This window comes from Rhyacophila brunnea, unplaced genomic scaffold (assembly GCF_057557595.1).
Source record: "Rhyacophila brunnea isolate RB1 unplaced genomic scaffold, BYU_Rbru_1.0 scaffold_14, whole genome shotgun sequence".
Taxonomy (NCBI): Eukaryota; Metazoa; Arthropoda; class Insecta; order Trichoptera; family Rhyacophilidae; genus Rhyacophila; species Rhyacophila brunnea.
The window spans coordinates 28393782-28421316 of NW_028232796.1; the positions used below are offsets into that span (position 1 = coordinate 28393782).

Genomic DNA, 27535 nt, shown 5'->3' on the forward strand with positions numbered 1-27535 from the left:
ATGGTAGATCTATACCTTGGACATAAAAAAATGGTAGAAGAAAAACGTAATTTACAGAAATTCAGTGAAACTGAAAAAAATTATAAAGGCTAATGATTATATTAGACATATTTCATTGTATTTTTATATTGTGTAGGTAGCAAGTTTTGCAAATGGCATCATGAATTTATTTGTCTGTGCCGCACTGAGATAGAAACCGCCGCATACTAAATGATATTTTTTTTTTTTTTAGAATCATTAATAACCATATCCTTGCTTTTTCGTACAAGGTGGTTGTTAGTAATTTTGAACAATCACAAACACCCAGGCTTTGAGAAAAACACATAAATATTGTGTTGTCTTGACCGGGAATCGAACCCAGGAACTCTCGGGTGGAAGGCAAGCGCCTTACGCACTGCACCACGAGAGCCGCCACTAAATGATATTAATTAAGGCCAAGTTTCAAGTTTAGAATTATGCGGCAGGGTTTAGTTAGACCATCACATGTTTTTCACATGACTCACGCCCCCTTTCAAAAAAATTCTTTTCATCGCCCCCAAAAAAAAGTATATTAATTTATATCATAACTAATAACAAACTGCAATTTATGAATTTCACAATAATACGTGGAGGTAAGTTTTGAATTTGAAAAGGGTAGTTAGTAAATAAAAGAAATTATCAGATCGAATATTGGATTTTATTGAAAGTGACGTCATTACGTTTTTAAACGTAGCCGATCGTACCTATTAAAATTGTCATTGTTCCTATGGATTTCGATCTTTTATCAATCGTGAAAAATATTCCTTATTTAACATATTCAGTGCTCAAAAAACGCCTGGCGTGTGGTCATTAGATACATATACATTCACTGCTGACCAGTTAATTACCACATTTAATTATCATGCTAATTGCTACACGCTAGGCGTGTTTTTAGCACTGACCGAGTTGTGGTAATTAACTGTTCAGCAGTGAATGAGATAACTAACTCATTCACTGCTAAGTACGATGGTTAATATTCGCTAAGTTGATTAAGTACAATATCAAATTTGTGGTCTCTGTCCATTGAGTGATCGCCAATTGCCGACTGGAATGTTTTTGTCAGTATGACCTCTCATGTAATTCATACGCTTTTTTCCCGTTACCGTAAAATCAAGTAAATCCATAAAAAAAGAATAGGTATCCCTACCGCCCCATTTTCTACATCGGTTAAATGGGGGGAACACCTGATCATAAACTTCTTACAACCTTTTACAAATTGAAAAATATGATCTGTGAATATCCGGTGACAATAAACCTCACCCTTTCGCACCCCAGCGTTGGAGCATAAGTACAAGCGCAAGTTCGCGCCACTTCCCTCGGTTCAGCGTCAACTCTTGCGCCTCCCGCCATGTCAGATCTGCACCGAATTCAGGCGGGGTCATGATGGGAAGTTTAGGAGGGTTTTACGGTGTGAAGGTGATCAACACACAGCACCCGAGTTCACTGGTAGGGCTGCCACCTCAGGGCCAGTGAACATGCTCTGGTTTTCTGTAGGGGTTTTCCATCCCGTAGCCAGAATGGACCTGTTTTCAGGAACCTACCGGAGAGGTTAGAGGTAGGATTTGTTGGCAGAGCTATCATGGATAGTCGACATAGTCAGAATTTCGAATGGAAGCACATCTGATCTGGCATCAGGCGTATCCAACTGAAGTCATACTAACCTTTGGCCCATCATAATAAACCTAGTTTAATAATTTTCAGGCACCTATATCGAGGGCTGCAAGACATCAATACGCTCCCCAAAGAATAAACATTTTAAGTGACGTGCTGTGTATTTTGTTTTTTGAAATTTCATTTTTTCTTCATCTCTCTTGTGAGGGTAATATTTTTGTTATAATGTAAATCTTATGTTGTGAACGTTTTTAATTTTGATTTGTTATGTCCATAATGTTTTATTTTCTTAAATAAATTAATTAATTATTCAACGAATAACACATCGAGTCACATTCGGTTTCGTTTGTCCTTATATTATAAAACAATTTTTTTCAGTAGCCAAATAAAAATAGGCATCTTTGTATAATACGTGTCTGGCGTATGGAGCTAAATTTAGCGTTTTTGTTACCACAGACAGCTAAAATTTTTCAAACAATAGTCATTATTACACCATTTGCTTCAAAACAATATGCTGACCTCTTATATGTACCTAATATATATTACCATTAAATTAAATCAAACGCAGGTACGTTATTTTACAATTAAACGATGACAAAGCTTTGTATGTGATTTTTTTCTGAATGTATTTTGCGAAACAATTAATTCCCCGTCAATATATTTTATTTTTAAATTTTTAGTAAATCTAACATTTTTTCTGCCATCTAGCATAATATAATATTTCTTTATCATTTCTAGCATATTATTATGTTTATTGGCAACACTGGGCCCGCGTAATGTTTTGAAATCATGTGGATACGGATTATTTTCGCGCGCATTTTCAATGTGTTATTTTCATTTTAGTCTTTGCCAGAACTTGGCTTGGTGCGCGCGCGTCGTTCGACATTTCAGTCCGCCATAGCCCGTTTTCTAGTTGTCATCCGCGACGAACAATAATTTTAATCGCTCACGATTATTACCTTTCATAGTAATAAGGGTGTGTTAATAGCACCCTGTTTAGTTGAAAATATCATGCAGATGATGCCAGTACAGCGAAATATACAATCGGAGAGGGTTATGGACAGATTATAGCCGTATTTTTGTGTTATATTTAATTCGAGATTCATGGGGGAAATCTAGACTGTGATATTATGTAGAACTGGTGCTTTAGACTGTTTTTTATAATATTATTTGTGTTCAAAACAAATCATTACACACAGTGACTAGTGATTTATCGTTTAATTTACAATATAAGTAGTGTACCATTTAAAAAATGATTTGCTAAGTTCTTTTGTAAGACATTCTTTAAATATCTGTTCTGTGATTTAAAAATAATATTTTAAAATGTCAAAATCATCCCTTACAACGGTGCCATCCGGTTCCAAGATAGGTAGAGTACCAAAAATTACGAGGGTAAGGATAATTGCCTAATTTTGATATTTTATACAAACGTCATATTTCATTCTACACAATATCATATTTTATTTAATAAAACAAACATTTAATTAACTACATACAATACGTACACGCTATGTTAGTTAATACCAAAATAATATACACAGTTTTATTTAAACATATTATCTATGTCATAATTATTTTATGTCTGTCATGCCCGTCTGACAGCCCAGAGGGTGTGTGACACTTTCGATTTAAACGGTGGAGTATGCGGTGTTTTCCCTTATAAAAAAAATCAGTAAACTGTAAAGGTACCTAAACGGTAGTGGCTAATAACTACCACTACGGGGAATAAAATTATCGATTATATCCTTTGGGTAAACAACCCTTAATACAGTGCCCTAGGGCTAGACTTACTTAGTATAAATATTATATTTATTTTGATTACTAACCTTTTATTATTTTCATATGCGGTTAAATGTGTGAATATAATTATTAATATCTAATATTTAAACTATCAACGGTCTTTCGTAGGGATATCCGATGACTTTTAAGTTTAAATAAAATAAACCATAAATCTAGCGAGGGTAAAATCTTTCGCTATCTCAGATTAAAATATATCAGAATTAAGATGCATTTTAAAATAATCTTATACTTACAATGATTAATGCATCGTTGTAGATGAGTGGGTATATTGCCCCAGTGGGTCTATACTTATCGACCGCTAAAGTGATAAGTATTATCAAACTTAGGGTAGGTTTGTATCAAAATATTAGCACTTATTGTAACAATTACAATATGTTGGTTTTTATTGTAATTGTTATAAGTATAATAAGTGCTAATACTTTGATACAAACCTACCCTAAGTTTGATACTATTTATTACTTTATCACTTTAGCGGTCGATAAGTATAGAATAGACCCACACGATGGCCGATCTATAGCGTCATGAGTTCCAGGTTCGAATGCTGGATCTGGCAAGTACACATATTGTTTGTTTGTGAATAAGTCAAAGTATGAACCCGATAGGTTGAGCAAATGGCTGACATCCATTTCTCGTAAAAACAAAATCTGGTAATACAAACCTCCTCTCTGTGGAGGCCCATATAATCTTATTAGGATCGGACATGACCGGGTATATTGCTTTATTTTACTCATTGTTTATGAGCTGACTTCGCATATTATGCACATACCTACATTAAATTTCATAAGAGCATACTTCAGTGAAACGGCAAATAATTTTCAGCAATAGGTGGGACGTAATTTCGCATGCGTTGCCTATTGCCAGTCGGAGAGCGATAGTCGACCTGTGAGCACGTCAATTTGTTTTGTGATGGCATCGGAGGCATTAATTCTTAAATCGTCTAAAGATGACTAAAAAACGTTACGTATTTACTCGAAAAACAAAATATGTCAATAAATATATTATTATTATTACTTAAATAATAATGAAAATAACATTAAATGGACGCATATTGATTTTTTATGACAAATTATGCTTTGTTCGTCACGTGTCGTTTGCACAATCTGCGCGTCGCGTAGTCACGATCGTTTTAGACCATGCCTCAGCTGAAGTATAGCCTGAAGTATTTGAAAACACAAATGTGCACTTGTAGTTAGGTATGCACATTTTCCGATACCGTAATATCGTATAATATAATATTTCTCAATTATTCCATATTTCGTCTATTTTGTAAATAGCGAATTTAAATAAATTATATTAGTACCAATTCCTTTGTTAACAAAAGATCTATTTTGTTTGTTAAAAGTTATATAAGTAAAACTAATTCCGAGATCCAGAGATTGAAATATTTTCTATACCGGGACTTGTGAAATTGTGCTGGGATTGCGCGAACCTAATACCTACATATAAATGTATAATTGTGTGTATTGCCGATTTACTAGGAAAACTCTAGGGCCATGCTCAGGTCTCCAATCCGTCCCTGGTGCTACGACACATACTATAAATTCCAGGAATCGAGGAAGTGAGTAGGTTAGTTTCTGTTGAGTCTATTCGCATGAAATCTATGCTCAATTCTTTTAGTAAATATTTATTTTCTCTCGCAAGTTGAGTAATAATCCCCCGGCCATGCTTTCGTCTAATCTCGAATCTGGCAGATGCGTAAACGTCTGGCTTCTTAATAAACCGGTACTGTATGAATGCAAACAAACAAGCAAAATACACAGAGTATACACGCTGATACAGTAACATTTTTTTTTATATTTTTTAAATAGATTTTTTTAATTGAGGCAATAAGGAATAATATTTTTTAACAAAACATATACAGGTGACAAAAACTAAATACATGCCTGTCTATGTCACACCACGAGAAGTCGCACCAAAGTTAGATATTGGTGCATACAAGTTTGATACGGTCGACAGTTTCATATACCTTGGATCTCTTTTAACTCGACATAATGATATTACAGAAGAAATCAATAAGAGAATCATGTCTGCGAATAAATGCTACGTTGGCTTGTTAAGACATTTTAAGTCCCGCATACTATCTCGCCGAACTAAAAGCACTCTTTACAAGACACCTGTAAAGCCAGTGCTCACCTACGCACCGGAAACCTGGACATTAAATCTTCGAAATGAACGAGCCCTGAACATCTTTGAAAGAAAAATTCTCCGCCGTATATATGGACCGATCAGGGATGGCACCAATTGGAGGAGAAGATGTACCTAATGCTGAGCTCTCCGGGCTGTACGAAGATTGCAGCGCAGTTCAATCAATTAAGATTGGGAGACTGCGATGGCTAGGTCATGTGAATCGTATGAATGACAGTTAACCGGCAAAGAGAGTGATGTCCAGCAATCCAATAAGACGTAGAAGAAGAGGGAGGCCAAAGATTCGCTTGTTGGAGCTGCCAGTGACTGCCGTATTCTGGGGGTACACTGGATAGGGACAGGTGGAGGGAGCTGTTGGAGGAGGCCAAGACCCACACCGGGTTGTTGCGCCCCTGATAATGATGATGATGGGGAGTAAGTTACTAAGTCTAAATCAATGGTCGAGGAACAGGTAAATTGGGGTATATATGAAAATCGTGGGGATAACGCAAGCTCAATAAATATGAAGTTACATTTAAATATTATTTTACAATGTTTATATACTATCACTCGGGTTGGGTTAGATGGGGGTTGGGGATGTGCCAGAAGAGCCCAGAGAATTGGTAGAAGCATTTCTTGATCTTCGCTCCAACAATAAATTACGCTTTGAATATCAGATCACGTTCGTTTTATGGAGAGAAATGAGCATAAGCTGATACTGAGGTTAAGGCTATACCTCAGCTGAGGCATGGGGAATGCGGGTCGCGGGTGCGAATGACGGAAGCCGAACGAAATATAATTTGTCATAAAAGTTCAACCTCCGTCCTTTTTATGTTATGTTTATTATTATATTCGTAATAATAATAGTATATTCATTGACATGTTTTCTTTTTTAAGTACATACGTAAAGTTTTTTAGTCATCTTTACACGATTTAAGAATATTTTCATCTGACGCCATGACAAAACGAATCGACGTGCAGACGCCTCGACTATCGCTCTCCGAATGACAACGCGGCCTACAACGGCGCTTCGTTCTACATACAGTTGAAAATTATTTGCCGTTTCACTCAAGAGGACGTTCTACAGAATTGGCCTTGAGAATTGAAAATATGATTTTTTAACATGTGGTCCATAATATCTGGTCTACTAGTTAATATAAAAAGGTCGTGTCAAAGTTGTTTGTGTTAATAAATTTGCTCTGTGACTGATCCGACTCATATTTCACATTCATTTCATCAGGGCTGTCGAAGACATAAATCATAATATATATTTATAATTTTAAATTTTTATTTATAATATATATTATTTAAGTTTTGTGCATCTAATGCCGGGTCCACACTGGCAACAAGTTAATTTGCTGGCAACCTCGTTAGATTTTACGATAATTATTGTAAAATTTCTTAAGCAATTATGGTAAGTATCGTAAAATTTAATGAGGTTGCCAGCAACTTGTTGCCAGTGTGGAAATGGCTTAATATCCAGTGTGGTTCACGTAGTGGCATATACCTGGGGTTAGCTAATTCAGGAAGTCAACACCCATGATAGAATTTTTTCCAGTTTTGGTTGCATTATATTCCAAAACTCTTCTGTAAAAATCGTTTCCGAGTTTATAAATGGAAATTTCTCGGTGTACATAGTAAACAAACCTACGAATAAAAAAAGACAAAAAGGAACATACTGATTCATCGCAGTAAAATCTGGTAATCAAATTCGCCATTTTGAAAAGCGACGATTTTGCGTAAACAAATATCACGTGGTCTGTACGTGTGCGGCAAACTTCGATTGTGTTTGTAATTTTGTGCAAAGTGCGAATGTAATGTTTTCAAATAATTGATATGGATTAATTATACCATCGTATTATTTTCTCGAAATCATAAACATACTATAATAGTATTTGAGTATCAACCTATGTTCAATTTGAATTGGGTTATAATAATAATATACCCGTATATATATCAATAGTATGTTTGCTACAAAATCCACCCAAGTTATCAGTACGTACTTGCACAGGTTTGATTAAAAACCATGATGAAATTAACATTTAAAAAATATGAATGCTTAATATTATTTTGACAGCCCTGTTTTCTGATCGGCTTCATCTAGCAGGTGTTCATAAAATAATAATAATTCTCCGCGCGGCAGAAATTATCAGTAATAATAATAATATTTCTTGAAATAAAATCTCCGATGATTAGTGATTTTTGCGAAAAGATCGATTTAAATTGACGTAGTTACGACGCCGAGGTCCTTTTTATACTAAATTATATTTGAACGGCGGGCTCTTCAGCAGGCCCTTAAGAACGGGACACACAATGGGTAAAATATATGATGTCGTTATGGGATGAAGCGATTCGCAGTTCTGCGATGAATGTGGTGTTTTAGATGACATTGTACCTATATATGACAGTATAATACCGTAAATAATATGAACGATACTGAGTACATCTGTGAATTGCGGATATCTTTGATATTGTCGATAAATTGAAAGGTGTCCTGACCAGTGGCGCACCCAGGATTTAATATTGGGGGGGGCCCAAGGAAGAGAATGTAAATTAGTCCTATAGGCTCTTTTTCTTCTTCACAGCCTAATTTCTCGTTTATCGGTCTTTTGTCTATTGCACTCGGTGTACCTACACCATGGTCCCCACATCCCGAAACGGGCCTTCAGGCTAGGATATTTGGAGTCCCCCTACCTACCGCTAAGATTAAAGGCAGTGTGAAACACTACATTAACGTTTTTCATATTGTGTTTTAGTTCAAATTAAGGGTAGGTACTTATACAGTGAATTATTGGCGATTTTTAATACATCTACTTTAATAATGGAACTGTCGAGTATCGACACATAATAATCAAAAAATATATTGCACAATTATATAAGTAATTGAAAATATTCATGGCCATGAAGTATAATAGCGCCGCAGGCGACTTTTTTTTATTATTAAAGCTAATTTATGATGTGTGTTTATCTCACTTATCTGGTCAACCCGACACGCCGGGCCCCCCACAGCCCGGGCCCTCAGGCTAGAGCCCTTTCAGCCCTCCCCAGCCATGACCTACACCACTCCGGTATTCGGGTGGACACCGAGAATTTTTTGACAGTTCCATTAGGGATTGGGTTTCTAAAAAAACTTGAAATTAGTGTTTCGAAATTTTTGTGTTAGAAATTAAAATCTAAGAAATTTTTCTAAAAAGGGTGCTGGAGAATTATTACAAATCATTTTTTTGCCGTGTTTTTATTTGTCTAAGCTCAAAGGTATAGTTTATTGGCTTTCCAATGTTTAAAATCATTCTGATAATTTTCTTTTTTGGGGGGTGCCAGGGCCCCTTGGCTCCCCCCCTGGGTGCGCCACTGGTCCTGACGGTGGGTAGATCGGAAGAGCTCGGTGAAATTTTAGAATTGGAGTAAGGGCCTGATCGGCGAATCCTCTTCCAGTTGAGAAGAGACGATATGACAGCGAGTCGCAGTCAAAACCTCGGTAAAATCATAAATATTATATATCAGATTGTATCAAACTGTCATTTTTTTGGATCTCAATAGCTATAACTGTTTTCAAAACTTCACGTTACAAAGCAATCAATAAAAAAATATTTATTTTCGGACGTTTGTCGCCCCATGAATCCTGCCGCCCGGGTGTTTGCACCCCGCTTGGCGCGTCTTTGTTCGCCCGGCCCCTCATTCTATGTCTATACTTTCTAAGGAAGCAGCAGCGAAGAATTTCAACATTCCTCGATATTTCCAAACTATTTGGTCTGAAAGTTAGAATCACGTTTTTAATATTGTATTTTTACAAGATGTTGAGCACACGCGAACTGATACTTTTCGTAAGCTTATGTTTTCATATGTAAGTATATGAGTGGCGAGAGGTGGAGGTAGGCTGTTAAGATCTGACATAAATAGTGCACACTAAACTTTGTCAGTCGAACGTATTTGTTTTCATTGAACTAAGACTACAATGTGTAGATAGGTAGTGCTTGTTAGTTATTAAAATTCAATTAAACCCTGCCTAATCCAAGTCATAGTAGATAATAATAAAAAAATATTCATTTATCTATAAACTTATGTATGATTTAATGGCATAATTTTAGATATTCAATGCCATCTGCAATATGTATTTATGTATTCTTAGTGCAATGAAAACTAAATACGCTTGACTGACAAAGTTTCAAAGTCTCAAAACAATAGTCAAAAAATAATTGTTTATCTATAAATTATTTAAATTAATAGAATTAAATCATACTTAATTTTAGATATTAAATTTATAGATAGAAGAATATTTTTTATCGATTATCCAGCATCATCTGCAAATTGTATTCTTCGTTCAATGAAAACAAATAAGTATGACTGTCAAATTAAATATATATGTATACTAAAATAAAATCAATATTGATTTTACCTTCACCTCACTATGTATAGTAATATTCCCATTGAAGGCGGCTCTAGTGGTGCAGTGCGTAATGCGCTGGCCTTCCACCCGAGAGTTCTGTGTTCGATCCCGATGAGTATACAATATTTATGTGTTTTTATCAAAGCCTGGCTGTTTGCGATTGTTCAAAATTATTAACAACTACCTCTTTCGGAAAAGCAATGACATGGTTATTAATTATTATTAAATAAAACAAAAAATATTCCCATTGATGATTGCGCGAAATGCCACAGTATAGAGTAGGGGTAGTAGCGGACAGCAATTCTCTGAAACAGTGGACGTGTGTTTGCGTTTCGCGTCTGACAAAACTCACAAATTGTTTTTTCAATGTGAGATCCGTTACTTTTTTCATTATGTCAATATAACCCGTCATCGGCGTACCAACTAAATTAAAATTTGCTTTTCTTATATAACTAACTAAATTCATACCAATACCTACATAATATTATCATAATTATATTTATATGCAATCATTTTGTTAATCAATGTCATAAAGAAAAATATATATTATCTTCGACTATTCTAATCTATAATATAATGATTATTAATACTACAAATAACAGGGTTTAACAACTAGAGGTGTTTTAATTATTTATTTTATTTAAGATTTAAAAATGTAGCACTATTTAATTGAAAATAAATACTTAGCTTGAAAATCAGGGCTTGAAATGGACCGGAGCGCACCGAAGTGCCGCTCCGGTTCATAAAATCCCCAAAATTATCGCTCCCTGTCGAGAAAATATTAATTTCACCGTCTGAGCCAGATATGCTATATAATAAAATATCCAACACACTTTTATAAAATACGAGCGCTCCGGTTCGTAAAATTTACCTTTTTAACGCTGTTGAAAATAACCACAGAAAAAATCATATTTTTCATGCCGAGTGCGATGCGAGTACGTAGAAAATTATTATATTTTTTCATCCAAATGATCTAACGGTTAGGTTAGGTTAGGTTAGGTACGCCCCATATTAATAAAACTTGCCGTCCTTCCTATTTCAAATGTGTAAAATTTTCTAGTAGATAATCTATTTTTTACACGAAGTAGTGAAGGAAGGTTTAACCTTTCGCGCTCCAACCAATTATAACTGCGATCCTTTATATCCCCGCGGATGAAATTTCTATGGCAACTATAGTTGTTATTTAAAAATTACTACGCGTGAATCATAGATGGCATCAGGATTGTTCAAAATTTAAGACCTCCTTGGTATTTTTGATGCTTTTTATGCAATATTGAATATACAAAATATGATTTAAGGATTCTTTATATAAAATAAGATATTTCAATTTAATTTCAATTTATTTATTTTTAACATATTGTGGACATTACAAATTATAAGTTTAAGACGTTCACAACATGACATTTACGAAAAAAGATATATAAATATAGGTAACAGTATTACATAAAAAAGGAGATATATGAGTAGATAAATTAGATAGATACAAGGAAGTACACCGGATGAGTTAAGCAGACCGTATTTTAAGAATTTATAAAACAACGTCCACCTAAACTCATTCTCACGTAGGTGGAATATATCAACACCCGAAGCAATTTCGTTGAACATAGTTGTCGCCTTCCCAATTGGCATTACCAGTGGCAGGTTGGTTCTGCACCTTGGGAGAATAAACAACTGATGATCTCTATCAAGTTCAGTCTCAATCACTCACTAGATAAGTGATTGGCAACCCGCAGCCCTGCAATGATTATTTTTACAATAATATGTCCAGATTAAAAAAATAATTTCCACAACCCTAACCGTGTAATTCCATGTCCTCTATTTCCTGAAGTTTTAATCGCCTTAAAAACCCAGTGTTTTGAAAACTTGTTCTTTTAATTATATTTTTGAATCACAAACAATAATGTAGACGAAAATATTACCTGCAATAAATAAATTGTTGAACCCTCCAAGTCAATTTGAAAAGTCTGTATTTTATTTTACATACAAGAAACCATTTGTATATTGAGGAGTAACCAGTTGCATTCAACATGCAATGTCATACAATCTATATTCTATATTATGAAGTTTGTCTTTGAATATATCTACGTTATTTTCCACAACGCTTTTCGTATGAGCTGCCCTGTGAATAATTAACGATCATTGTTTTCCCGGGATCGACGACCCCTCAGCGACGATATGGCATTATGCCTACTAAGTACTGTATTTCCATATGTATTATATATCTATGATATATGTGCATATTGCATACTCGTACAATGAACTCCGATAATCAAAATATTATATGCAGCGCTCAAAATGGAAGATTTTACGAACCGGAGCGATCGATAATTTTCCAAAAGTAATTACATATTTATGTAATAGTTGTATGTATAATATTTTGAAAATATATCTGCGACGTTTATGTGGTTAAATGGAGTAACTGTCGAGGTTTACGTCACGTCATATATTGTTACTATGAATACGACTCATTATACTCATATCACGAAAATTAAAAAAAATACATAAAGTAAATTATTTTATTATTTTTTAATAATTCTCGAACTGGAATGCACTGTTGAATATTTACACGAGACGGAGCGATAATCTCGGGGGTTTCACGAACAAGAGCTGTGCTCCGGTGCATTCCGGTCCATTTCGAGCGCTGATTATACGAGTGAACTAGTAGATAACCATTTTAGGGGCCATCCGGGAGTTACTACGCCTATTAGGAATTATCTTAATTGAATTATATTCTGACAGTCATATTTTTTCATTATGTCTGTGCTGTATGGGAAAAATTATTGAACATTTAAAAACATTTGATAACATTTTTTTCTCTTTGACTTCGTCGTAGTAAATATTAAGCTATTATAAATCGAATTTACATAATATATAAAACCACTCTCGTTAAGACAAATATAAATTTCATGTTTTTAAATAAAATAAAATTAAAAGTTGTGAATAGCTTTTATGTAGGTGTATGTATTAATGTATGTACCTACTGAATTTGATTTTATTTGTGTACAATTGAATGGAAAAGTTATATATACTATGTACGTAGTTTTACCCAAACATAATGGATTTATTTATGCGATCATTAGTAGGTATATATATTTTGTTTGTTAATTAATTGTTTTTAATATTGAGTAGTGGCTGAGACGACAACCTCATACAATCGGCAACATTGTTCGACTCGCTCACTAAATATCTGAAAAAGTAATGCAAATGAAACTATTATCATTTAATTCTACCTTCTGAATAGAGTTGGCAACAGAAAAAAATCGCCTATGCACTAAGTTAAACATCCCATTAAAACAAGCAACATTTAACAAATAAACAAATAACAATTCGCATTGATGTAAGTACTATAATATGTTATGTTTTATTTTAAATTACTTTAATGGGAAATTTATAGGCGGGAACAGCGGCAATTTTCATGGCCGATTTCGACCAAATTCATGAATTCAGCATGTCGGCTATTTTCAAAATTTATTTGCCACTGGCTTTCACTAAACAGACAAGAACCCTTTTATCTAAAATCTTTTAAAACCCCTGATTAGTTATACTCTATGAAAAGATCATTATCGGAGTTTGTTTATTAACATTTTTGGGCTTATTGTGGCCCTGAAATTGAGATTAAGGATAACAGTTATGCAGAAATCTGAAAATTTCTCGTGAGATATATATTTTAAGATAAAACCATGATTGATTATTCAGATTATTTTGACGATAAAAATCATCAGTTGACGAAATTAAGAAGCTTTATAAAAGTATTAATTTTTAATCTTATATCGTATGTATTTATTTCTGTATTTTGATAAAAATCATTACGGAATTTTGAATTGAGTAGATATGTTTTCCTAAAAAACAGCCATATTATACTAAATCTATGTAATCATAATTGCAGTTCATAACGGTAAATAATTATATTTATTGTGAATTGTCTGTAAATGCATGAGAGAAAACATATGAAAATGTATCTAATCTAAATTTTAAATAATTACAAGATAAAAAGAACATTTTATATACCACGTTTTTAAATTTTCTGTTGAATCATATAAACTTGACAATTCTATGTATTAATAATTTAGAAATCATTTTTTTTTGCTATTTTGCATCAAACAAACAAATATAGAATACTGAAATGTCATTTTGATTTCCATATTAACGCACGTATATATTAATAATTTAGTTGCTAGGACCATCCCCATAGCAACCAATAGTAGTGGATTGGATTACGGATTTTTTCTGAAATAACTTTTCATACAAAACAGAATTAACTGAAAATGAATTCAATTCTACTTAAAGATGGCTAAAAGTATTAAAATAATGCATTGGCATCTTGCTCTGATATATTCTAAAAGTCGGGAAGTTAGTTAAAAATCGATTGCAAGATTTGTACTGGATAAACAAACACAGGAAAAAGAAGACGTGTTAAAATCAGAGAAATCCATTGATGTTGCATGTTGAGGATAGAACCTTCTTTGGTCCCACTCGACAAGAAGCAAATATCAGTTTGTCATATTTACCAGTTGCCAGGCAACAAATTAATAAAGCTATTTTGACATTTGAAAATGTTCTATGAAAGTTAGTGGGGTTATATGCAAATGCGACATCTCGACACACCGGTGTCGCGCTCGTATATAATAAGGAGGCCTTTGTGTTCGAATAAAAGGGCCTTTGTATTATGTTTATGAACGCCTCGAGCTAATGAGTCAAAGCGTGTCCGGTACACTTTTCCGTCGGCCGCTACATTCTCAAGCCGCCGATACACATGTTTTTATGACCGCAGCCAGTTTTATGTTCTAATGTATATCGCGAAATTATGCGTTGACTCATTAGCTCTGGGCGTTCATAAACATAATACAAATGCCCCTTTATTCGAATACAAAGGCCTCCTTATTATATACGAGCGTGACACCGGTGTCCCGTCTGAAACGGGCCTTAGACAGAACATACGCGTACACGTTTGAGAGAGAGAGAGGGAGATAGAGATAGGACGTTTGAGAATGTTAACAGGTGGTATTGCCACCTGATAATATTATGTGCTAGTATATATTATAATATAAGACATAGAGATAGGTATATTATATTAAATATTTTTTTTACGAATCGGTTACATAGTCAATCATTACACAAAATATTATTACATGCTTTTTCTGAACTAACAACAGGTATTAGGTATTGGAAAACTGATTCAAGGCTCTTTTTAATTTGTTTTTATTTATCTTGGAGGTAGTTTACAAAACCAATAATTTCGCTTTATGCACAAAATAATTGTATATTATTACGATAGTATGAGATTGTTCAACTAACCTTAATACACGTAAGTAGCTATATTTATAATATAAACAAAACATCTATTTGTAGTAGTATTCCAATGTTGTGTATTGAGTACATATTTCGCCGATATTACTAATTAAGATCAAAACTTTACCAACAATAGGTAGGCAAGTTGCATTGTATACCTAATAGTATAGGTAAAACATGACATACCTATTAATTAGGGGTTGTATCTTAGTTAGATAGAACTTCTATCTCGGGCTTTTGGGATTAGTAATCCCGATCAAGGGATCGATGGAATTTTTTCAATGTTTTTTATGCGATATGAATACGAATTTAAAATATGTACATAAGTGGAAAATACCTCAGATATATTATTATTATTATGTATGTTCAATGGTAATAATTAATGTTACATTCTCAAATCTTGTATGAATCTTGTCTAGAATTATTCTGTGATTTCATGTCTAGTGACACGTTTATTGAACACTCTGTAATTTTAACATAAGTTATATGTATATCAATGTATATCAAGATTTACTAGAAGCAGACTTGACAGTGGGTCTATCGTTTGGGCCCCGCATCAGTTGAAGTACGGCCTTATGGTGGAGAGTCCAAAAGAAATTTTTGAGACTCCTTTACTTTCGGCTGTATGGATATTATCCGTGGCTCTATCCGACTGAATTTCTCTTAGGGATGCTTACATACTGTAGCTTAAAATTTAGAAGGGATCTTTACTTAGCTACATATTTTTTCATACTTATACGCGGCGTAAATGTGAACTCTGCCATTCTTGGTGGTGTTGGCTTGTATGTCTCTGATAATTACCTTAGGAATCGAGGGCATCCGTTGTTTGTTCTCCCACGGTAATGCCAATTGGGAGGGCAATAACCATGTTTAATGAAATCGCTTCGGATATTGGTATATTCCACTTACGCGAGATTGAATTTAGGTGGACGTTGTTTTATAAGTTTTTAAGATAGGGTCTATCAAAGTTCACTCTGTGTGCTTCCATCTACTTTTATTTCGTTATTTTTGTTATTTTATTTTATTTCTTTTCTTATTTTAATTACTTATTGTATTATTAACTCACACTTCTCTGTATTTTTATTTTTAAAAATTATTAACATTTATTTTATGTCATGTCGTGAATGCTTTGGATTTATAATTTGTTATGTTCATTATATGTAAAATAAATAAATTTGATTTGACTATCAATAGTCTATTTCTCTTATCTTTATTACTGTAAATACTTTCGTATTTAGTATAATAGGTACATTTAATTGATATTATTATCATGAAACTATATTAATTATATTTTTAATCTATCTGGGTAACCTTTGTTATTGTTTATATTATGTACTATGAATTATATATAAAAATGAGTTCTTATCTTTTTAGTGGAAGCCAGCGGCAAACAAATTTTAAAACTAGCCGATATACTGAATTATTTGTTAGGTTGGTTAGGTTATCATTATTGAATTCATGAATTTTGCCGAATTCGGCTATGAAAATTGCCACTGATCTCGCCTGGCTTCCAGTAAACAGACTTGTACCAAAAATGTTTTAGTGGCTATCCATATAAATTGGTAGGGTTGCACTCAATAATATTATTTTGCACATCAAGATTTGTTTGGTATAATATTCATTGCATAGTAGGATATCTTATTTTATGATTAATATCTAACATTGCTATCGTTGGCTTAAAGATAATAAATAATTAAATTTTAAACACTGACATACTTATTTATTTTTGGGAAAGATGTAATCATATAAATGATTATGTATTATCTAATCACCTTGCAACAAACAAAATGCAAAGGCCAGTTGCCATAGATTCCCAAACTTTTTTTTTTTAAAATATCGTAATCCTTACTAAATCGTTTTCTAAAATCTCGCGGAACACCTACCTAACTGGCTTAGAAAGGAAATATGCAAATTACACTCAACACATTGTCACCTCTTATTGTGTTTAGTCAAAACTAGTATGCAACATAATGAAGTATACGATATACGGCGCCGCAGGCGAAAATTTTGTCGCCAGCATGGAGTCTACTTCAAAAAGTTATATTAGTCGTATTCGTCCCTCAGTTGTGTGCCCTGGTAAATTTGTGCCGTCCGAAGAAACGCGTGGAGAATTTACTGTTTTTATTAGTTATTAGGTAACTATCAATTTTGAAAAAAAAAATATCAACAGACTCCCTATATTATTATTTATTGCTTACAATTTGGATACACGGTCTATATGAGCATCTTCAACATTGTCCAAAGCTAATCGAATTTCTTTTATTTTGTTGAATTAACAAAAACAGCAATAAGCGCATCAATGGTTTGTTGTACCTGTAACGTTAACGTGAAATTTAATTTTAAAATAAATAATGGACAGTGCGTAGTAGGCGGTGACATTTAATAAATACCTCATTGTTTATTCCTTCATTTTTTGTTACTACAAAAAATGTCCCCCCACGCAAAACTTTCGCAACTTCATTAACAATTATGACGTAATATCTAACCTAAATTAAAAAAAAACTGTAGGGTTTTAGAATAGGCCACGTTAAACCGTGTGAATAACCTATTACCTATATGGTATCAAGTTGTATTTTTTTCGTAAGATTTTACGAATTCTCGCGGAGCACCTGGCACAGTAAAATAATAGTAGTAAGTATGTAACACGTGTTTAAATTTATTCAGTATTTATCCACACTTAAGAATCGCACCTTTTTACAACCACACCCAGAAGATAATGCATTTCCTTACAGGGGTAAAAATGACTGGAGCGCACTGGAGCGCCATTCTGGTTCATAAAATCCCTAAAATTATTGCTACGTTTCGTTGAAAAATTAATTTGACCATCTGAGCTAGACAGTCCATAAGAAATCTAACAAATATATGTTTATAAAATATACATAAGATTAGATAACTGCGTTAATATTTTCGGTAAATCATTGATTGAATGAATCGAGTGCTGATTCCCATTATTTTTGTGTTTCCCTGGTGTAAAACGCAGGCAGTTGATATAGGGGTGAGGTATTAATTATTAAGAGTTACCCACAAAAAATAATTTAAATATTCTGTTCTTAAAGAATAGTTGTTCATAAATTACCCATACAGTATTATATTATGCAATCATATTTTTCAATGGCAATTGATACGACAGGAAAACTAATTGAAATATAATTTAAAAAAGGAGAAATTATTACCTACCTATTTGTTATACCTATGTGGCCGATTTTGGTATACTGTTTGATGATCATAACTAAAATAAACCCACACACACGGCAACATCGAACTGATTCTATTTTTGAATTTGTAATAGGTACCTAGCATACAGTTCAACGCCGTCTGCGCTTTCTTGAAGTTTTACGCACAAATAATATTTTTAGACATTTCTAAACACAATGAAACTACCTATTTACATATTGGAATCAAATTAAAATAAATGTCATAATATGCAGTAACAGTGTTATGTCACTCATTGTGTCTTAATGCAAAATTTATTCAAGAATACACTGGTACCAACTAAAATTTAGTATCACCTTGCAGTTAAAATTAAATAATCAAGGAAACTGGTTTATTATAATATATAATATATATTATTTTATTTTATGGTAAGTTATCACAATATTATGTTGCAAAGTCCAGTTGCGTAGCTAAAAATAGGCACTTGGGAATTTGGACGCCAAGACAAATGGGCACCGCACTGTCATACGAAATAAATATACGTCCATTACGATTTGGTACAGAGAATAGACGAGGAAGATTAATATGTTTCTATCTACTTCTTAGTAGTTTTAATTGATTTTGCTATAACATATATTTTTTTAAATTTCTAATTGAGAATTATTATGCCTGACGCTTCATATAAAATAAAAGAACTCTTTTCTCGTTGGAACTTAAACATATTATGCACAATTGAATTATTATTTACGTGTGCATATTTAATTTCTCACCAAGTATTAAATAATATAATACTATTTTGAAAGTAGGTACCTATAGTTCACGTCTATTTATTTTCGAATTTCATTCGATTGCGTAGCGCCCAGTTGTCTCGGCGCCGAATCGTACTAGACCCTAAAAATATTGGGTCCCTATGCAAAAAAATCATGCAAGGGACTGTGTGTTAATTTATTAAAAACTTAATATGTACAGACGTTGAAATTTCCAGAAGATAATGCATAAATATAATAATATGAGAGTTAAGCAGTAAGCTGAAATGGACTACCTACTAAAATTAATGATTATATCAGTAAGATATTCTGTATTTCAGATTAATTTACAACAAACTTCACACTATTATCGTACGTATCTGTCAAAAAAATTAAATATTTATTATTATATATTATTTTAGATGCATTGGTTATATCCATAAGTAAATATTAAAAATGCAGATAATGCCAATATAAACACTGACTATATTTTTTCCCACTGTTATTACTTTATGAAAAAACATGGTATTATAAAATGAATAACAAACTCTTAATTATGTGAGATTATTATATTTTATTTACATGTTTCTACAGTTTTATTACAATTTCAATTGATAATGTCTTTGGAGAACGATCGAATCGGTTCTTTAGTAAATAGTTTGTGGAAACACGTATATATTATAATCACACATAATAATCAAAAGTGTTTTTTATTTTTAATAATCCATGAATCTTGAATTAGTTGTCAATGGCATTGCCCATCTCAATCACGAAACATGGTTGACTCGGAGTCACTCGTATCGAAACAAAGACTTTAAGTTGGACTTTAGGTGCACCACGTGAGTAAAGGACCGAAGACTAAATCGTCTGACTTGTGTGCCAATTAAGAAGGGGAAAACTGGCTAAGCGACCGAGCAAGACAAAGATAGTAGGTACTGCATATTATTTCACTTAGGTCTTACAACATAATATGTACACAAAGACGTCCCTATTGTCGAACAAGAACTTCTTGTCCACATCTTAAAACTGTGAACCAACAATCCCCTCCAGTGCAGCTAATCGTACTTCCGTTTTCAAATGAGGAACGCCCCCAAATTTATCATTTCATTTTATGCTCCCGTGGTGTATGGATCAATCAATTTATGCAATTTGAATCTTTTATAATAAAAAATATGTGTAAAATGATCAGGAGTGATGTTAAAATTATTATTAGTGAACTTTTGGTTTATTGCGAAAAAGAAAATGAGTCGCATCTAAAAGGAGAGCCGACAACATATTTAAACAAACGCGTTGCCGCCATGACAGCAGGCAGGCAAAAGTAGGCGAATTGCCGCACTTAGGCAGATTTTACCGCCCCCTTTCATTTTTAGTCTAAATTTTAACGCAAAATTGTTAGGTTGCACACCTAACCTAAGTAACTATGATACTGCAAATGCAATAAAGATCTTGAAAAAATTACGTACACAATAATATTATAATCTACTGAAGATTAGAGTATTTCCACGAAACCTACTCCCAAACAGCGGTGGTTCTAGGCATAAAGTCCACTAAAGCAGGCTTGCGGGGCGCTCGCGCATTTTTTATGTGAATCATCGAAAATACAACGTAATCAAATACGCCAGCGCACACTGGATTTGACGACGCCTTGTGCCCGCCTGCCCCATGAGTCACCGTTTTTCGCTTCTCAGCGATACGAATTAACGAAAATACAACGTAGTCCATTCATTGAACACGGCAAGCAAAATCACGCTCCTCGAAGCGTCGTCGATCGACAGGCGAGAAGCCATTATTTAAGAACAGTGAGCTCTTTGTTAAGTTATTGTGTGTCCGATATTAATTACAAGCCTTGAGAAATTTAATAATATTTTTATTGCTTTGTTATGAGAGACGCTGATAATAATAATTATTTTGTGCTCCTTGAGCCCCTTATTACATAGGTGAAGGGTAATGCGCGGGTGGGAGGGGGCCTACTCAGTAGTGAGCGCACCGAACGATTTTTTGGTGGGCTTTATGCCTTAGGTACGTGGGTGGTACTTTTTAACGAAGCGACTGCATCGAGCGCTTCATAGAAAACCGTCACTGCTTCCTAAATTTATAATGATTGTAGTCGTGCCTAAGCAATGCATGACCTGCCTACTCCCACGGCACGTCACTGTACGTGCATACTATTGTAAGCTTAGGTATAATATATTATATATGTATTGAGATTATTGTTTTGATAAACCACTAGTTTGTTGTTTTTATAATGTCATAGTGTTAATAATTTTTCTTCAAACAAGGATAAACAATAATATAACAACTGAAATTCGTAAATAATATATTTCCAAATGTCACATTTGGTGGCTACTTGATATTGATTGTCTTATGGTCAATACAATGACATTATTATGGACGAAGCATCTAGAAAATAAAATGACACTCACTTTGTGTCGGGTCTGCCGGATGGCGAAATTCATATTTTAATATCGGTATCCTACGCTCAAATGAACATTCTGCTTGCAAGCGGTCTGGCGACACCGCTGGGTCTGCCCATACAAAATTTCTGACTGTCAGGTTTCGACTCCACCATTATTATTGTGTTACAAAATGCCAATGTGCCTAGTTAAAAATTGTAAAAAAAATCTACTAAACACTTCAAGAAAGATGGGATATCACTTTTCATGTGTTAGTATTATTTATTATTTCTAAAATGCCATTTTAAGATAATGTTTATTCAATGCAATTGAATGACAGAAACCATTGGACAGTCGCCTGTGATGCGCTGGGCTCACTTGCGTCTAATCTCCGAGAAGTCGTAAGTAACCGAGAATCTGTTTCTAACGCAATGAGTCATGACACTAATATGCCATTACAATAAAGGTTATATTACTATAAATTCTCGAAGCTTGTATCGCATAATGGAAATGGATACGTCATATGGTCACGTGACATCTACCTATACATCTGTGAATGACTTTCATGTACAATTTCTCGTGCGCGCCGGTATGAAGTGAGTTGTCCATTTAATATGTCATTGGGTCAATAACACAATAAAAATCAGTACATATTTTATAGTGTTGTTAATACATAATGGTTATTATAGAATTATTAATCTTGATTGTCGGATGTGTTTATTTTCCCATCAATAAAAGACGTATTATTTTCACAAACATTTTGATAGAAATCGTTTTATCTTAGTTAAAATCCATATCGACCAATATTCAATTGTCACCTAACTAGACAAGCCAACATTTGTAACACGTTGTTTTTTTTTATTAAATTACGTCAAATCAATGCATGTGCTGTCATTGTTTACAGTACGTATTTTAAAAAAATACTTCAAGGAAAAAATTGGAGTTTGTAATAGTAAGCTATGCATGAATTGGTAATTATTGTTTTTATCTGAAATGTTTGAACAATGTAGATACTTACGTATAGTATACCTAGCAGTGGCGAAGGGTGCTAGTATGCTGTTGAAATTCGATATAAATAGTGCACACTAAACTTTGTCAGTCACACTTATTTATTTTCATAAAAATTCAATTTAGCCCTGCCTATACCGAAAAATAATCGATAAAAAATATTCTTGTATTTAGAAAATATCTAAAATTATGTAGCTACCTATGGTTTAATCAATGGCATAATTTAAAATATTTTATGGATATATTTATTAAATCTGGCATTTTTTCTGCCGTCTATCTTATTTTCTTATCCTATTTGGCATATTTTTGTGAATGACAGTTGGCAACACCGGTCATCTATCATTATGCACGTGAATCAGCGGACCAAATTGAAAATGACTGCATTAATTATTTTTTTCTCTGGGTATTGATTAGGGCGTATATACTTTGCATACCACTAGCTTAAACGCTTTCCAGAGACTTTTCGATTAATTTTCGCGGAACCCGGATACGGCCTCGTGTAATTCTAGAGTTCCGCGGAACCTGGTTGGGAGTCACTGAAGTAAAAAGTAAAGATTTTCATAGCACAAAGCACAGAGCACGTGTTTTGTTTGGGGGAAGAAACGTGGTTTTGTACAGTCGCTGCCTTGTGACGTCATCGTCCGCCACGGAAGTATAATAAAATATGTGGGAAAATGATTATCATGATGGGCATTTCTTGGACAGTAGCCAGATGCTTGTGCGTAAGGTCACAGAAGTGATTTGCTCCGCATTTGTTGCGAATACATTTTCCACGGCTCTTTAGGACCGTCGGAAAAATCGGAAAATCGGGTAATATATTAAATTAACGTCAACGAAGGAAATATAAAAAAGATGTGACAAATATCACATTAGGGGGGTAGTGATTTCATATTACTCTGCTAGGTTGTCGAAACTAAAGGTTAGTTTTGTGTTTCTCAAACTTTTTCGTATTACGGCCCCTTAAATCCGAAAAAAAATTCACGGGACCCTGAAAAATACAGTGACAAACAGCTGAATGCAGAACTATTCTAACTCACATTTAAAATATTTTACAGAGGTGTTATTTGAATCATCCTATTTAAGTTATTTATAATATATACACATTTATACATCATTATTTTCATCAATAATCCTACTAAAATATGATGTACACATTTATCTATACAAATAATAAATACTTTAAGTAGGTTGTCTCAAAGAACTCCCTTCTGAACGTACTGTAGGTAATTTGTACTGTTATTTATTATAAATTTCTATTAAAAATAATGTTTATGTTGCAAAAACAATGATTTTGCAACATAAATAGTATTTAACCAGATAGAGTCTGATAGAGCTACTGAACTACACAATCATATACCTTTCAAACGAACGTTCCCGCACCACACACGGTCTTAATCGAGCGTATTAAGTTTGGATGTAAAGCATCAGCGTCTTATGCCTGTGAATGTATCTGAGCAGTTCCCCAAGACTGAGGTCGTCACACGTGTGTTTTGATTGAGTTTAATTTGACTTATTTAATGTGTACATGAGAGAGAGGAGCGCGGGAAACTAATAACAATAAAAATATTTAAAAAGTAATACAAACAATAAAACAAAGCCAATTGAAAATTTACGAACATTCTATTTAAATAGATCTTCACGTCCGCAGTAAGACGCCGTAATTTTTTAAAATGCAATAAAATTGACGTTTATGGCGACCAGGTTGGACGGCCCGAGTATATTTTTCGTCAAATGAACATGTTGGTCTGTCAATCTAAAGAAGGTTCATTTTCTTCGTGGACCAAATGGTCGCCCTTTCCCCTAATCCACATTTTACATCCATGTATTGCTATATTCAGGATAATAAGCACGGTTACTGTCTTATTTATAATTGTGTAGTTCTTTCCCTAAATAATTTTATTTAGACACCCACGATGGCCGCGTGGCCTAACCGCCGGCCATAGTGTCGATGGTCTCAGGTTTGAACCCTAGGTCTGGCAAGTACACATAGTGGCTGACATCCATTTCTCGTAAAAACAAAATCTGTTAATACAAACCTCCACTCTATGGAGACCCATATGATCCTATTAGGATTGGACATGGTCAAAAGAAAAAAGAAAAGAATTTTATATTTTGTAATATTAATACTATCGACTGAAGGTACTTGATGGAATTTGAATTTAAATTCTAATGGATTCAAGCTGTGTACTATTCCCTTTAAGTCGTTTTTTGCGACCCGGGTTTCGCCTTTCGTTATTAATAAGATAAGGTTTTTACTAAGTAGGTTTTTTACTGACACTTCAACTATTCATAATTTGTTTATTATATTTTTGTGACCTTTGACTTGAAAGGTAGGTAATGGAGTTTTTACCTACTTTATTGTATTGATTTATTATATAAGCTAGAGTAAAGAGTGTTCATTGTCAGTGTGTGTTTACCATTGGTGAGTGTACACGGCGCCTGAAGATGCCGAAAGGCGAAAACCGGGTCGCAAAAAACGACTTAAATGGAATAATACAGAGCTTGAATCCATTAGAATTCATATTTTGTGGGTAACTTTAAGAACCATAGATCTAAATAATTTTAAAACAAATTATTGGATAACAACGTTTATTATTGCTGCAGATACCGGAAGAATTACTTGTTTACTTACAGAAATTATATTTAAAATTAAATTTATGAATGTAGCTTATATTCAAGTAAATTGTAGAATTCCTTCAAAATGATATTTACAACATAAATTAGTTTTTTAGTTGACATATTTTATTTTGGTTGTCACATAATTATTATCAAGGCTGTTAAATTGAGTTGTGGAATTTAATATAAGTACTTAATAATTTATTAATATTATATTTTTAAAAAATACGATTTTTATTTTAACTTGATGTCACCCTAGTGAGTGTCGAAAAAATCTTGTTTTGAAAAAATTCTTTCATCATTCTGCGAGGGCGTTGAGATGTTTTCTAAACAAAGGTATTTTTGAGAATCATTGTACTATCTAACCTTCAATTTGTATAAACAGTCTATCACTAAAGATCAACGAACTATTGTATACCTGTGGCCAATTAGAATATTTGTTTATGAATGGTTTGTTTTCGGCAATTAAGAATGAACTATTTCAATTAGTTCGTCGATCTAATAGCGTACGATTGAGTTGTTTTATTTTTATGAAATCGTAAATAATGGAATAATATATTATTTTATGTCGAGTTCGTAAACTTGGTTATCCTATATAACGTAAGTATAGAAACAACATCGCTAGCCCCCACAAGGAGGGGAGGGAGGCTGATACGGCTCTATCCTGGTGGCCCGGGCTCAGCCTGGGGCCCACGTGGCGGGTCAACCAGATAAGTCAGATATACACAAATTTGCTTTAATAGTTAAAAAAAGTCGCCTGCTGTTTTATTGGATGAGTATTAACATTTTACAATGGTTGGGTTAAGAAATTTTTGATTATTATTTATCGATGCCTGGTATCAACAACTCCATAATTCAAATGGTTGTATACAATAGAAAAAATCAAAATACAAAAACACTGTAAACAATACAAAAAAATGCTAAAAAAATCTTAAATCATTTTTTGCTTGTTTTACCACCTACTAACTTGATTTAAGTAGGTAGAATAATTTATTATGTACTCAACATGTTTTTTTAATAAATCAATAAATATAGTCTGTTCAGACCGCCAAAAAGTCGCGGGCGGCACTGGTTATGTGAATTCTCGTAAAAAATGTAAAAAATGAAATAATCGCGATAATAAAGATTTTATGTGGTTGCACACAAATAGTACCTATGCACCTTACCACTGCATTTATATAGATTGCTTTCATTTGTGATTCAAACCAATATAATTTTTATAGGCCAAATAGTACAAGTATGTGAAGTGGCAATATAATACGTGTTTTTTTTGCCAATAAATCAAGATGCACATTAAATATGTAACAGCTAGAAGTGTTACGAATTCCTCTATAATATAATAAAACCGTCATCGTGTAGGTTGGATAAGATAATAAGACGTGAGTTAAATTAACAATCTGACGTCGGAAAAATCGACGGAATTTTATGGTTGACCACAGAGCAATGATAATAGAGAGAGAGGGTTTTGTCCAGCTATTTGAAGCCATTTTCTTTACGTAATACGCTCAGTATAATCTTAATTTTATTATTATTATTCAGTAACACGTACTTGCAGTGTTTACCTTAAGCGCATACCTCAAACTAATAATTCACAGGCTTCACGTTCAAATGCATAATTCCTTTATTCATAATAATATGTCTTCTATTTTACTTTAACCGTTAGGGTTTAACCGTCTAACGTATTTTGCGGAGATTATACATGTGCCGAATGCTTTTCACTCGCAATTTTAGTTAATTTTTGTGCATGCCTTGTGGTTGACCAAATTCATTATATTTTATGCAAAAAAATATTACATTAATATTATTACATATTTAGATAAGTTGCAAGTTTTCCTACTCTTATAAAATACCACGGTATTAGATTTTGCTACGCGTGCAGCTCCGTACCTTTCGTTTTAATCGTTAGTGAATGAAAATAACTAAATAAATAGTTTGAAAAACGAAAATTCCCAAGTTTTGTTCGAATTGGTACAAGTCATCTTCAAAGCGTCTCATATTTGAAAAAAAAACATTAATTATAATAGTGAAGGCATCCCACTTTTTGTGCCAGGTTTTCGACGCTGCATTTAGCGTCATAAGACAAGAGTAGTCTGTTTCCTCAAGGATACTTTTCTTCCGTTACATCTCTGGATAATCCAGCACATATAAGTAATAAAGTAACCCTTTCGTCTGCGGTGGTCAATTTCCCGCGTACCAAACATTCTTGATTTCAAATCTCATAGAAGACTATCTTCAAAACATTTTTTTAATACGGTACATTGTGCTAAAAATATTTAATAAGATGACAGTGAGTGGTCAACGAATACAATTCCTGGAATTGACTCAACATTTTTTTAACGAATTAAAAATGTATTACTGGCTGACTAAGGAAAACGCGCTTTTCATGAGAA

At 33.5% G+C, this 27535-nt stretch overlaps 1 protein-coding gene across 2 annotated transcripts in view; it reads left to right on the forward strand.

Annotated features, from left to right (window-relative positions):
* LOC147075835 (monocarboxylate transporter 14) overlaps positions 1–27535 on the forward strand; it is a 212382-nt gene that overhangs the window by 22354 nt on the left and 162493 nt on the right. Inside the window, exon 1 of one of the 2 annotated variants that reach the window (XM_085942156.1) lies at positions 2471–3021. The exons of the other annotated variant lie outside the window; for it this stretch is intronic. Coding sequence (XP_085798282.1) covers positions 2953–3021 — 69 coding nt within the window. The 5' untranslated portion in view covers positions 2471–2952. Of the gene's footprint in view, positions 1–2470; positions 3022–27535 lie in introns of those variants that run through there. 2 annotated transcript variants of the gene reach the window in all.